This window comes from Culex pipiens, chromosome 1, assembly GCF_016801865.2.
Source record: "Culex pipiens pallens isolate TS chromosome 1, TS_CPP_V2, whole genome shotgun sequence".
NCBI lineage: Eukaryota > Metazoa > Arthropoda > Insecta > Diptera > Culicidae > Culex > Culex pipiens.
Genome location: NC_068937.1, coordinates 94149302 through 94159697, shown reverse-complemented (window position 1 = coordinate 94159697; position 10396 = coordinate 94149302). Strand labels below are relative to the sequence as shown.

The following is a 10396-nucleotide window of genomic DNA, read 5'->3' as shown; positions in this document are numbered from 1 at the left end:
GGGGTCAAGCCATAGTGGCCATATTGTGTCCAAACTTTATTTCAGTGGGTTGGTTGACTTTTACGATACAAAACCATGATTTTTGACATGTCGCAAGCTATGTGTGCAAGTTTCGTATAAATGGTTCTCTGGAACCGTGTTCCGGATGTTCCGGGGGTCAAGCCATAGTGGCCACATTGTGTCCAAACTTTATTTCAGTGGGTTGGTTGACTTTTACGATACAAAACCAGGATTTTTGACATGTCGCAAGCTATATGTGCAAGTTTCGAATAAATGGTCCTCTGGAACCGTGTTCCGGATGTTCCGGGGGTCAAGCCATAGTGGCCATACAAGGCCTGTTTATTATTTGGGATCTGTATCTGAATATTTTTTTTTGTATATTTTTACGAACACAACGAAGGCAAAATGTGACTTGTAATGTGTTATAGTCTTACCCACTCGTGGAACCGGTTCCGAGGGTGGCCAAAACCGGAACCGGTTGCCACACTTGCTAGGATGGTCCAACATTGATCCAAATATGTTTTGTGGCATGTTCTGTTTATTTACAGCAAGTTTTGTCAATTTTAATTAATTTTCTGTATGGATGCGGCCGGCCAGTCAAAAAGGTACCCCACTACGATCCGGAATAACTCCGGTGAAAATGGTCCAAACTCGGATTTCTCCCCGGAATCGAAAACTAGAGATCTTTCCCGTTCTTTTGACTACCGGATGTCAAGGATTTGGTCAAACAGGTCAAAAATACGGCAGTTTTAAAGATTTTTCGATTCTTCCATTCAGACGTTTAGCTTGTACGGGATAAGATTTCTTGGTTACCACTTATTTTATTCAAAATGTTTAAAGTGACTAATTCTTTAAACATATTTGTAATAAACTTAAATAAAAATTTGTCGATTTTGTGTTGTTTGAATTTCAATATTTTTTTTCTTGCTTTCAGTTTTTCGATTTTTTTAATTTAGAACTAACAACGGTAGGATTTTATTCGATATTTAAGTTTTCCTATAATTGAAAATCATACTCACAAAAAAGTTCAAGGGAAACATTTGGAAAAAAAATATTTGAAGTAACTTAATGAATGTAGTTAAACAAATAAACATATTTGCCACACAGAAAAAACTATTGCAAAACTCAAATTGGAATCTTTTTCCTAATGTTTAATCAAAAACACAATGAAAGTTTAAGATGAACGTAACTTTAAGCTGGCCATAATTGTTTAAATTAGACTCTACATTTGTATGGCGTATGGCGATTGTCTACGCTCCGTACAAAACATATTTTCTTGTATGGACAATTGTCCACGAAGGGGAGGGGGGGGGGGGGGGTTGAGATTTCGAAAAAAGTGTCCACGTGGTTTATGGATGGTCCCGAAAGTAACCTTAAATTTTAGGTAAGTTACTAAAGAAGAATAAAATTAATTATTGAGTGAATTAAATTTGAAAATTGTACAAAGTTTACAAAATTATTTACAAGATTTACAATACAAGATTTTTAATACAATTTTCAAACAAGTATGCTTGAGATTCCGATTATTTGACAAAAAAAAAACAAAAATTCCCCCGCCTCTTTCCCGTTTTTTGGTGGATTTTGGCGAATTCCCGACTTTTTTCCCCGATTTCCCGATTTGGGTGGCCAACCTGCGATTGGAGTGTTCTGTCACCTATCACAAACAAAGTCACAATTTCGTAAGCACTGGCTAACACCACCGAATACTTAAGATTGAGATGAATCAAAGTCTTTCCGATAATTTCGATGCCGGTCAGCATTTATTGGATTGGACCACACTCACCAACACAGCACTCAACTTGAACAACAAAAATTGTTTAATTCATGAACTTGGGGATAGTCAGGGTTCAGTAATTTACTATTCGATGTACCGACGACGGTATCAGTAAAAAATTTAGTAATCGAAAAAACATCTTCTGAAATATAAATTTCACTAAAATAGTTTTTGGTGTTGGCATAACAGCCGAATTTTTAACATAGGATAATATATTGGTCAATATGTCGACGAATAATGTAAAGACCTAATGGCCTACGTTTGCTAACCTTGGTTTGAGAGTTGAAAAACAAAATCAACAATTGTTAAGGCCGTTGCTAATATTTTTCTATGTTTTGTCGCCCTACATGTACTCTGTTAACTGTTCCACAAGCTTGACAAGAATAATTCAGCAAAAAAAAAACCTCCCAAACAAGAGCACTTACCTTGAATAGATGCAACTTTCGGAACGGTTTCAACACCGTAGGCTTTATGAGATGGCAGTAAAGCGTCCACCACTGCTCGACGCTGGCACAACGACCCACAAAGTGGAGTGATTTCTGGTATTCCTGCAAGCAAACCAAAAAAAAAGAATCCCCATTTAGCTTCGAAACCAAAATATTCACTTCCTCAACTTACCGCCGCCCGATGTGAACCCTTCTTCCCAAACCAAAGACAGTACGTGTACTGTAGCTTGTGCTCCCCGGGGCCCACCTCCAGCGGTTCCAGTTTGTCCACGTCAAAGTCGGTGCCCTCGTCGCCGCTGTCATCGCTATCGCTGCCGTAGGGTTTCAGCCTGAAACAAGATGGGCAGAGGATAAACAACACGGAAATGGTTCCGCCGAGAATTTTATAACCTAGAAAATCGAGCTCCCTCTTTCTTCCCCCTTTGCTGCTGAAATGGCGAAACACTTACGCATCGTACTTGTTGGTCATTTTTGCTCTCGAAATGTCCGCTGGTGGTCGGTGTGTGGCAAAGTCTTTGACGCGGGGTGTGCTGCTGTACTGGTATCACAGATTCTGCTCAGGCTTTCGGATCTTTCACGATAAAATCTCACAAAATTTAGGAAACAACACAAACTCTGGCTGTGTGGTCGCTCAAATTTTCCTCCTTTCAAAACTGACTGACGGACGAACGACTTGACGTCTCTGTCAAAATTCCGCCTCAACACACGCACACCACGAAAGATCACAGGGTGACCCAGAGAATTCTCTGCAAAAACTCCAATATTTTTTTGCAACCTCCTCAAACGTCAAACCAGTACAAATTTGCTGCCGGATCTTTTCCGGATCTCTTCCGGAACAGATCCGGCAACAAATGTACACTCAAACCCCGATGGTTTGACACCAACTGTTGTCAAACGAACGGGGTCACTTTTTAGTTTGACACCCCTTTTACACGGAGTTCACACACACTACTGAACGTTTGTTTTGATAGTGTGCGTGAGCGCCGTGTAAAAAGTGACAGTTCGTCACTTTTTAGTTTGACTTTGACCAACCAACGGGGTACAAACTAAAAAAGTGTCAAACGAAAAAGTGACCAACCACCGGGGGTTGAGTGTATATGGTTTGACGTTTGAGGAAGGTGCCGAAGGTCCGCGAAGTTATTTTTTTAATACGTAAACGAGGGGCGTGAAAAAGGCCTTAATAGAGTTATCTACGTGCGCATGTGTTGCGTATACGTACACGAAAAAGATTGAGGTTAAATTTTGTACCCGCCAGCAAAACAAATGGTGTGCGTGAGAGCGGGCTTAGATAACTCTATATATTAATTGGGTACTAAAGCCCTATGTCAATTTTTATGTATAACGGTAAAAAACACGATTAAAAACCATTTCTGATCACTTTTTTTCATTTTAATGCAAAATTTTTTTTTGACAAGACAAAATTTTTTCGATGGATCAACTATGGTACCCTTGGAACAAGCTGTCAAGTAGGAGCTTTTCTGTCAAGAAGGACCGCGAGGTTAATTTTTCAAAATTGATTTAAAAATCCATTTTAAACTCTTTGTGGTCGTACAAAGGGTCATTGTACTCAGAAAAATAAGCTTTATCGCTGTAAACAATAATATCAGCAATCTAAGCTTCATTTTAGGACCCAATTTTCGCTTTTTAATACATAGAAATAGTCAGAAATTAACCAACACATTCAAAGTATGTTTACATGGCAGCTGGACGTTTGTTTGCATCAGATTTCCTATCTCTTTCTAGCTAATTTTTTTTGTCAGGCGACTTCTAGCTGTTTTTTTTTTCGACTGACTGCCCGATATGTCAGCCAACATACTTCGCAGGGCTGTGACATAGGCGAGATCTCGAAAGGCGAAAAAGTAGACCCACCCCGTTAGGCGAAATAGCACAAAAGGCGAAATGGCTCAAATGGCGAAAAAGTATTATTTGATTAGGATTCTTCCTTTTTCTCAGACAATGAAGTACGAAGTGTAAACAAACAATCCATCCAGCTCGTTCGTGGATGGATTGTTTGTTTACACATCTAGAGTATTTTTTAAAAGGTTCGACAGCTATTGTGTTTCATATGTTTATTATGTTTATAATCGGACCTTAAAAATTTAGACTTCGTTTTGGCCCTGTTACGTGGTTTGGTTGATCTGTAGTTTTATTGTGTAATGTTTATGCATTTTTAATTCCGAATCTTTATCACTCCGGTATGGGCAACGAACACACGACTTCTGGAAGTTTAGTACGCTGCTAGTCGAAACCCCTACGGTCAGGATTTTGAGTGAGCACTTTGCTCTTTGAAGGGAATCTGACTTTGGCGAACCAAAGAGTAATCTAGAGACTTTGTTTTGGTCTAAAAAAATGTTGTTAACACAGAAAAAAATAATTCTGATTGTTAAATCATTAATGAAAAATCAGTAAAAACTGACTTGAAAAAAGAACGGGAATATTTGAGGAAATGCTTTATACAAAATTCATTTGGGGAAAAAATACCCAAACTGGCGCGTAGCTTGGGTATTTTTTCGCGAAATCGAGCCAAACATTTCATTAGGGCACAAAAGCAAAAACCGCGATTCGAGAAAATCGCTTGCAAAAAATGGACAACTTGTTTCAATTCCTATTTAAAAAATAAGCTTGACTGATGGTATTTTTACTGATGATTCGATAAAACACATCATTATCCTCAACTCTGCTTTACTGCTTCTTAATTTATGTTGATTTTCGCAATAAAACTCATAATTTTAAAAAATCTCGTTATTAGGCCCTTTTAGCTTTCCAACTGCTGTTCATAATGGGCCCTTTCTAAATGCAATTTCGAAGAGAACTAAAAGGGCACTAAATCGCTGTCACCGAATTGTTGTTTTGAATGATGTTTATGGGCCCTTTTGTTTAGTTAGAAATAATGAGGAATTCAGTGGAAATTTTGATAATTGGTGAAGTTTTGTGATTGAATGGTGTAGATAAGGTATGTAAAACATAAAAATTCTTCAAAAGTGTACTGAACAGCAGCCACGGGTCCGTATTAAATAGTGTATTTCGATGAAGTTTTTTTTCTACAGAAATGCTTGGTGAAAAGTAAACCAAACTTTGCTTTGAAGTGAATTAGTGTTAAGAATGTATGAAAAGTTCACTTTATAACACAAAAAGTTCCACAACTACGAAAAACTAACGAAAAACAAAAGGGCACATTTGAACTTTTATTTTGGGTTTTGAGTGAAAATTGTTATGTGCCCTTTTGTGTTTTTGATTTTTTCAATAGGAAATTGTTTGCTATCAATCTGATTCTTGGAGGGCATGTACGGAGTGTACTAATGATTGGAATAATGGAATAATCCCGAATGTTTACGTTTTGGTTTTGTGCCCTAATGAAATGTTTGGCTCGAAATGTGCTTTTTGCCTTATGTGATTTTCGCCTTTTGAAACATTTCGCCTAATGAATTTTCGCCTTTCGAGTGTTCTCCAAACGTAGGAGACTCGTGACAACTACACTGCCGTTCTTCGCATAATTGTCCCATGTCAGTTTTGGACGATTTTGACTTTATGACATTTTTAAGTTTAGTTTGATGTGTACTTTAAGGAAAACACATATAATCTGGTACTTTGTTCGGAAACTAATTAAAAATAACATCAAGTCTGTTTGTCCCATCGTTAAACTTCTACGCATAATTGTCCCACCAAGTATTTTCTTACACGGAATCATTAGTTTTACGAAGCATTATGTCTTCGTTACCTGTTGTATAGCAAAATAATCACAAATAAGGATAATAAACAGCTAACTGGGGCGATTAGGGACACATAGGGCGAATAGGAACCCACGGGACAATTATGCGTAGAAACGCAGAAATCGGTCGAAAAATTTCAATCGCGTTTTTCTCAGTTGCACTTTTTTGAACATGGGACAATTATGCGTAGAACGGCAGTACAGCTCGATCATTTTTTGCATCAGGACACTGTGACGAGGAGATCGTAATTTTTGGGTAACATTTTTTTTTTTTTAACTGGGCCTATATAGGAAGCCTTATTAAGAGCGAGTCCACGAGCAAAGCATACTTGAGGCATATGTCAATGCGGATGAATCGATGATTCCCTATAGGGACCATCCATAAAACACGTGGACACTTTATGGGGGGGGGGTCCACGATCCATACCAATTTTTTTTTTGTATGGACAATTGTCCACGAGGGGGGGGGGGGGTAACAGATTCCCAAAAAAGTGTCCACGTGGTTTATGGATGGTCCCATATATGGTAAGGATAGCAAAAGAAGAACAGAAAACCAAGAATAAGACAGAGTCAGTGCGGATGGAGAGCAAATTGGAATCTCCCCTCACAACGACTTTTTTTTCGATATTTTGATTACAGTAAATAACTTCCGGGTTTAATTTTAGAGAAGAGTAAAGGTTTTCTTTCAAAATAATCCTAAACAGTTAACTATTGAATAAAACTTATGATTTATTATGTCCTAACGCCTAGCATTGATAAATGATTGAACTGCAATCTGCACAGTGTGTTAAAAGCATTTTAATTCCGTTTCACGCAAAAATGCATAATTTTAAATTTTTGATTTTCCTTTATGTTAGTGTGTATATTGCCAAAAAACGTTGCTTCCGGTCACCCGTCGATAAAAACAAAACAATCACTCACCACCAGTCGCCGTCGGTTCCTCAGCCGCCACCGGCTTCTCGACCAGCTCAAAATCCCCCTGCTCGGCCGCGTGCTGCCTCATCTGCGCGATCGACGGAAACGCCTGTCCGACGATGGCTCGGAACGCCTCGTCGGTGCTCATGAGCGGTTCGTTCGAGTGCTGCAGCGCCCGAACGGCCATCTTTTCGCCCTCGCAGGTTGGATCGAGGCCGGTGAGTTCCAGTGGTTCCGGCATGCCGAGCGCCGAGTGGGCGAGCACGAGCCGCTGCGAGATGTTGACACTTTCGGCGGTAAGATCGAGCAGGTTGGCGGAGGGAAGGGTGAGGTCTTTCTGGTTCGAGAGGAACTTGAGGTTCTTGAGGATGTCGATCTGGAGTTCGCGCGTTTTGGCCGTCAGCTCGAGCATTTCCTTGTTGGAGGAGAGGAGAAGGGCGTTCTTTTGGAGGAGGCTGGTTTTCCACCGGGCGAGCTCTTCGACCATGAGACTGCTGGCGAGGAACTTGCTGCGCCAGACTTCGCTTTGACCGGCGAGAAATTCGATCTGTTCGCGGTCTGAGGAGAGGTTCTCTGCGGAGTTGAGCAGCTTTCGCGCCAGGTGCAGCTTGTCCTCGGTTAGGACGTTCACTTTGGTTTGCAGATCTTCACCGACGGCGGCGACGAGCAGGTTCTTCAGTTCCGAATTGACCTGCGCTTGGAACTTGAGCTGACTCTGGAAGTAATCGCGCTCCTTACGCAATTCTTCGATTTGCTTTTCGTACTTTTGCTTCTCGTTGTCAAACTCCTGCTTGGCCACGACCTCGCCCTTCAGCAGCTCCTTGCTCGTCATGGTGGACATTTGTGACACGAGCACGTTCAGGTCCAGATTGTTCCGATCCGGCCCGACCTTGACCCGATTTTCGTTGTTTTTAAACGGAATAATCGGATTGACGGCACCCTTGTACGGCTCGAATGGGACGAAGCGTGGCTCGCGATTTTTGAGACCACTCGTGCGGTGTGTCTGCACCAGCTTCGGAACCAGTGCAAAGATCTTCCCCTTGGGCACGGTTGGCCGCAGCGAGGCACCGCTCGTCGTGGTGATCAGCTCTGTTGGACGGTACACCGGATTCGATCCGGAGTGAGGTAGCAGGCGTTCCAGGTCAAAGTTGAGCGGAAGGTTTAGGGGACGTTGCTGCTGCTGTGGTTGGGTCGTCGTCGTCGAGGTCAGTGCGTCGTGTTCCATACCATCGCCTTGCGTCCGAGCTGCTGCTGATGGGGAGAGAGAAGAGGAGGAAAAAGTGAAAGTTGGCAAAAATTACAGTTTTGCTTGCGAAGTGATTTAACTAGTGCGCAGTTGGTTTATGCAACTTTTGCTCGGTTTTAAAACGTTCAGAAGCTTTAAAATAATGCTTAAATTGCAAATTTGCTGAAATTAAGGCTGAGCAAACTAAAAATAAACACGACTGCCTCACCTGTGTCCATGCTGCTGGTAATGCTCGGAAGGAACATCCCACACACTTAAGATACCTAATCGCACAAATAGCAGCAATCAGCAGCTCAACAATGACGACTGAACGGGGCCGAGTTCTTATCACTAATTGCAGTGATAAGCGAATAATGTTCTTTGCACCTTCTGGATTTTCGCTGTCTGGCTGCGGGTGGACGACGTTGGAAAAGGAAAACAAAACACATAATCAGCTGATGACAGCGAGAAATGTCAGATTTCGTGGGTAGGTCCCCAAGTTACGTAGGTACCCAGTTAACTCAATCGGAATTCTGAAACGGAATAATTCCGATTCCGTGTACGTACCGGTTGTAGCGTTTGAAACGGAATACGTAAACGATTCGAATTGAATTCCGTTTCAGAATTCCGATTGAGTTGACTGGGTAAGATCGCGCGCGCCTCTGGCGGCGAGTAGCGAAATGTTCGCAAAATTGGGTTAAACTTCTAAAAGTGGTTAAATTCGCGTTACCGTGTTAAGTTATGTTGACAACACAGCAGCATCACCCGTTCACAACATAATCCGAGCTGATTAGGGAGATAAGTGGTTTCGCACGCCGTTTAAGTGAGTATAAATGAGTTTTAATTTATAGAACAAGTTTTAATTTTATAAATTGCTCTGTGTTATTGTTGATTCCAATCATTTACCTTTTTTAGATTTCTACTGAAAGACTTACGTCTTGTTGTCAGGCTTAAGTCCCAACTTAGTTGCATAACCACCGGTGTAAGCCATTCCCCAATCAAGAGTCATGGTAATTAAATCAAGTTCCTTCTTAAGTTACCCTCCTAATCAGAACTTCAAACATTCCAGCTAACCCGAAACTTGTCACGAACCGTTCCGTCGGCCCTGTTCCGAGCAATGTCTTCTTCCTCGGAACGCACCGTCCTCTGCGAGGAGTTTGGCCCGGACAAGGGTGTCATCACGCTGAACCGCCTCAAGGCGCTGAACGCCATCAACCTGGACATGGTGCGGCAAATCTACGGCGCGATGCGGTCCTGGCAGGGCCAGAAGAACCTAGTCATCGTGAAGGGCGCCGGGGAGAAGTCATTCTGCGCCGGTGGGGACGTCCGCTCGCTCGTGGAAGCCGGTCCCGTTCCGGAGTCGCGAAACTTTTTCCGCGAGGAGTACAATTTGAACGCGCTGATCGGGTCCTACAAGCCGGATTACGTGGCCGTGATCGACGGGATCACGATGGGGGGCGGGGTTGGGCTGTCCGTGCACGGCAAGTACCGCGTGGCCACGGAACGAACCATGTTCGCGATGCCCGAGACCGCGATCGGCCTCTTTCCGGACGTCGGCGGCGGCTACTTTTTGCCACGTCTCGACGGCAAACTCGGCCTCTACCTAGGCCTAACGGGATTCCGTCTTAAAGGCAAGGATGTGGCCAAGGCTGGCATCGCGACGCACTACGTCGAAAGTAAGAATCTGGATGCGCTCGAGAAGGAACTGCTCGCGAGCAAAAACAGCGCGGACGTCGCCGCCACCCTGGACAAATTCAACGTCCAAGATAGTTCCGAGTTTGTGCTCGCGAAAAATCTTAAACAAATCAACGCGTGCTTCAGCGGTCCCACGGTGGAATCGATTCTGACGGCGCTCGAATCGGACGGCAGCGAGTGGGCTCAGTCGACGCTGAAAACCCTCGCGAAAATGTCCCCACTCTCCATGAAGGTCACCAAGAAGCAGCTCGACCTGGGTCGCAGCATGGACCTGCGAAGCTGTCTGAGGATGGAGTTCCGAATGGCGGTTCACTGTCTCATCGATAGTGACTTCAAGGAGGGGGTGCGAGCGCTGTTGATTGACCGTGATCAGAGTCCCAAGTGGAAGCCGACCACGCTGGGGGAGGTGACGGAGCAGCAGGTTGATCGGTTCTTTGGAGCGTTGCCCGACGGCGACGAGCTGCTGTTTGAGGATGAGGTGAAGGCCAATATGTAAAGGATCGAGGTGAAACCGGCAAATGATTCTACCTCCCGCAAGTGCATTTACTAGAGTGATAAGATGGAAATGGTGTATTTTTCTTGTGCAAACGCGTAGCGTTGGAATAAAATTCACGAATGTTGTTAAATTGTAA

At 43.0% G+C, this 10396-nt stretch overlaps 3 protein-coding genes across 5 annotated transcripts in view; 1 reads left to right on the top strand and 2 right to left on the bottom strand.

Moving 5' to 3' along the window:
* LOC120426741 (eukaryotic translation initiation factor 4E type 2) overlaps positions 1-2856 on the bottom strand; it is a 10051-nt gene extending 7195 nt beyond the window's left edge. Inside the window, exons 1-3 of the mRNA XM_052708232.1 lie at positions 2670-2856; positions 2393-2549; positions 2200-2322 (exon numbers count right to left, since the gene is read on the bottom strand). Coding sequence (XP_052564192.1) covers positions 2200-2322; positions 2393-2549; positions 2670-2689 — 300 coding nt within the window. The 5' untranslated portion in view covers positions 2690-2856. The remainder of the gene's footprint in view (positions 1-2199; positions 2323-2392; positions 2550-2669) is intronic.
* A 3782-nt stretch (positions 2857-6638) lies between these two features.
* On the bottom strand, positions 6639-8504 carry LOC120426734 (golgin-45). Of its 2 annotated transcripts, none has more exons than XM_039591506.2 (2): positions 8299-8504; positions 6639-8095 (listed from the first exon to the last, which is right to left on the bottom strand). In XM_039591506.2, exons 1-2 carry the CDS (start codon positions 8333-8335, stop codon positions 6843-6845), a joined length of 1290 nt encoding a protein of 429 aa, XP_039447440.1. In that variant the 5' UTR covers positions 8336-8504; the 3' UTR covers positions 6639-6842. The 2 variants fall into 2 exon arrangements, with proteins under 2 accessions (XP_039447440.1, XP_039447441.1); XM_039591507.2 differs by having other exon boundaries at positions 6639-8092.
* Positions 8505-8742: 238 nt separating this feature from the next.
* LOC120426735 (3-hydroxyisobutyryl-CoA hydrolase, mitochondrial) lies at positions 8743-10396 on the top strand. Of its 2 annotated transcripts, none has more exons than XM_039591509.2 (3): positions 8743-8892; positions 8985-9079; positions 9139-10396. In XM_039591509.2, the coding sequence occupies exons 2-3, from the start codon at positions 9077-9079 to the stop codon at positions 10258-10260; spliced, it is 1125 nt and encodes a 374-aa protein (XP_039447443.1). In that variant the 5' UTR covers positions 8743-8892; positions 8985-9076; the 3' UTR covers positions 10261-10396. The 2 variants fall into 2 exon arrangements, with proteins under 2 accessions (XP_039447443.1, XP_039447442.1); XM_039591508.2 differs by having other exon boundaries at positions 8780-8896.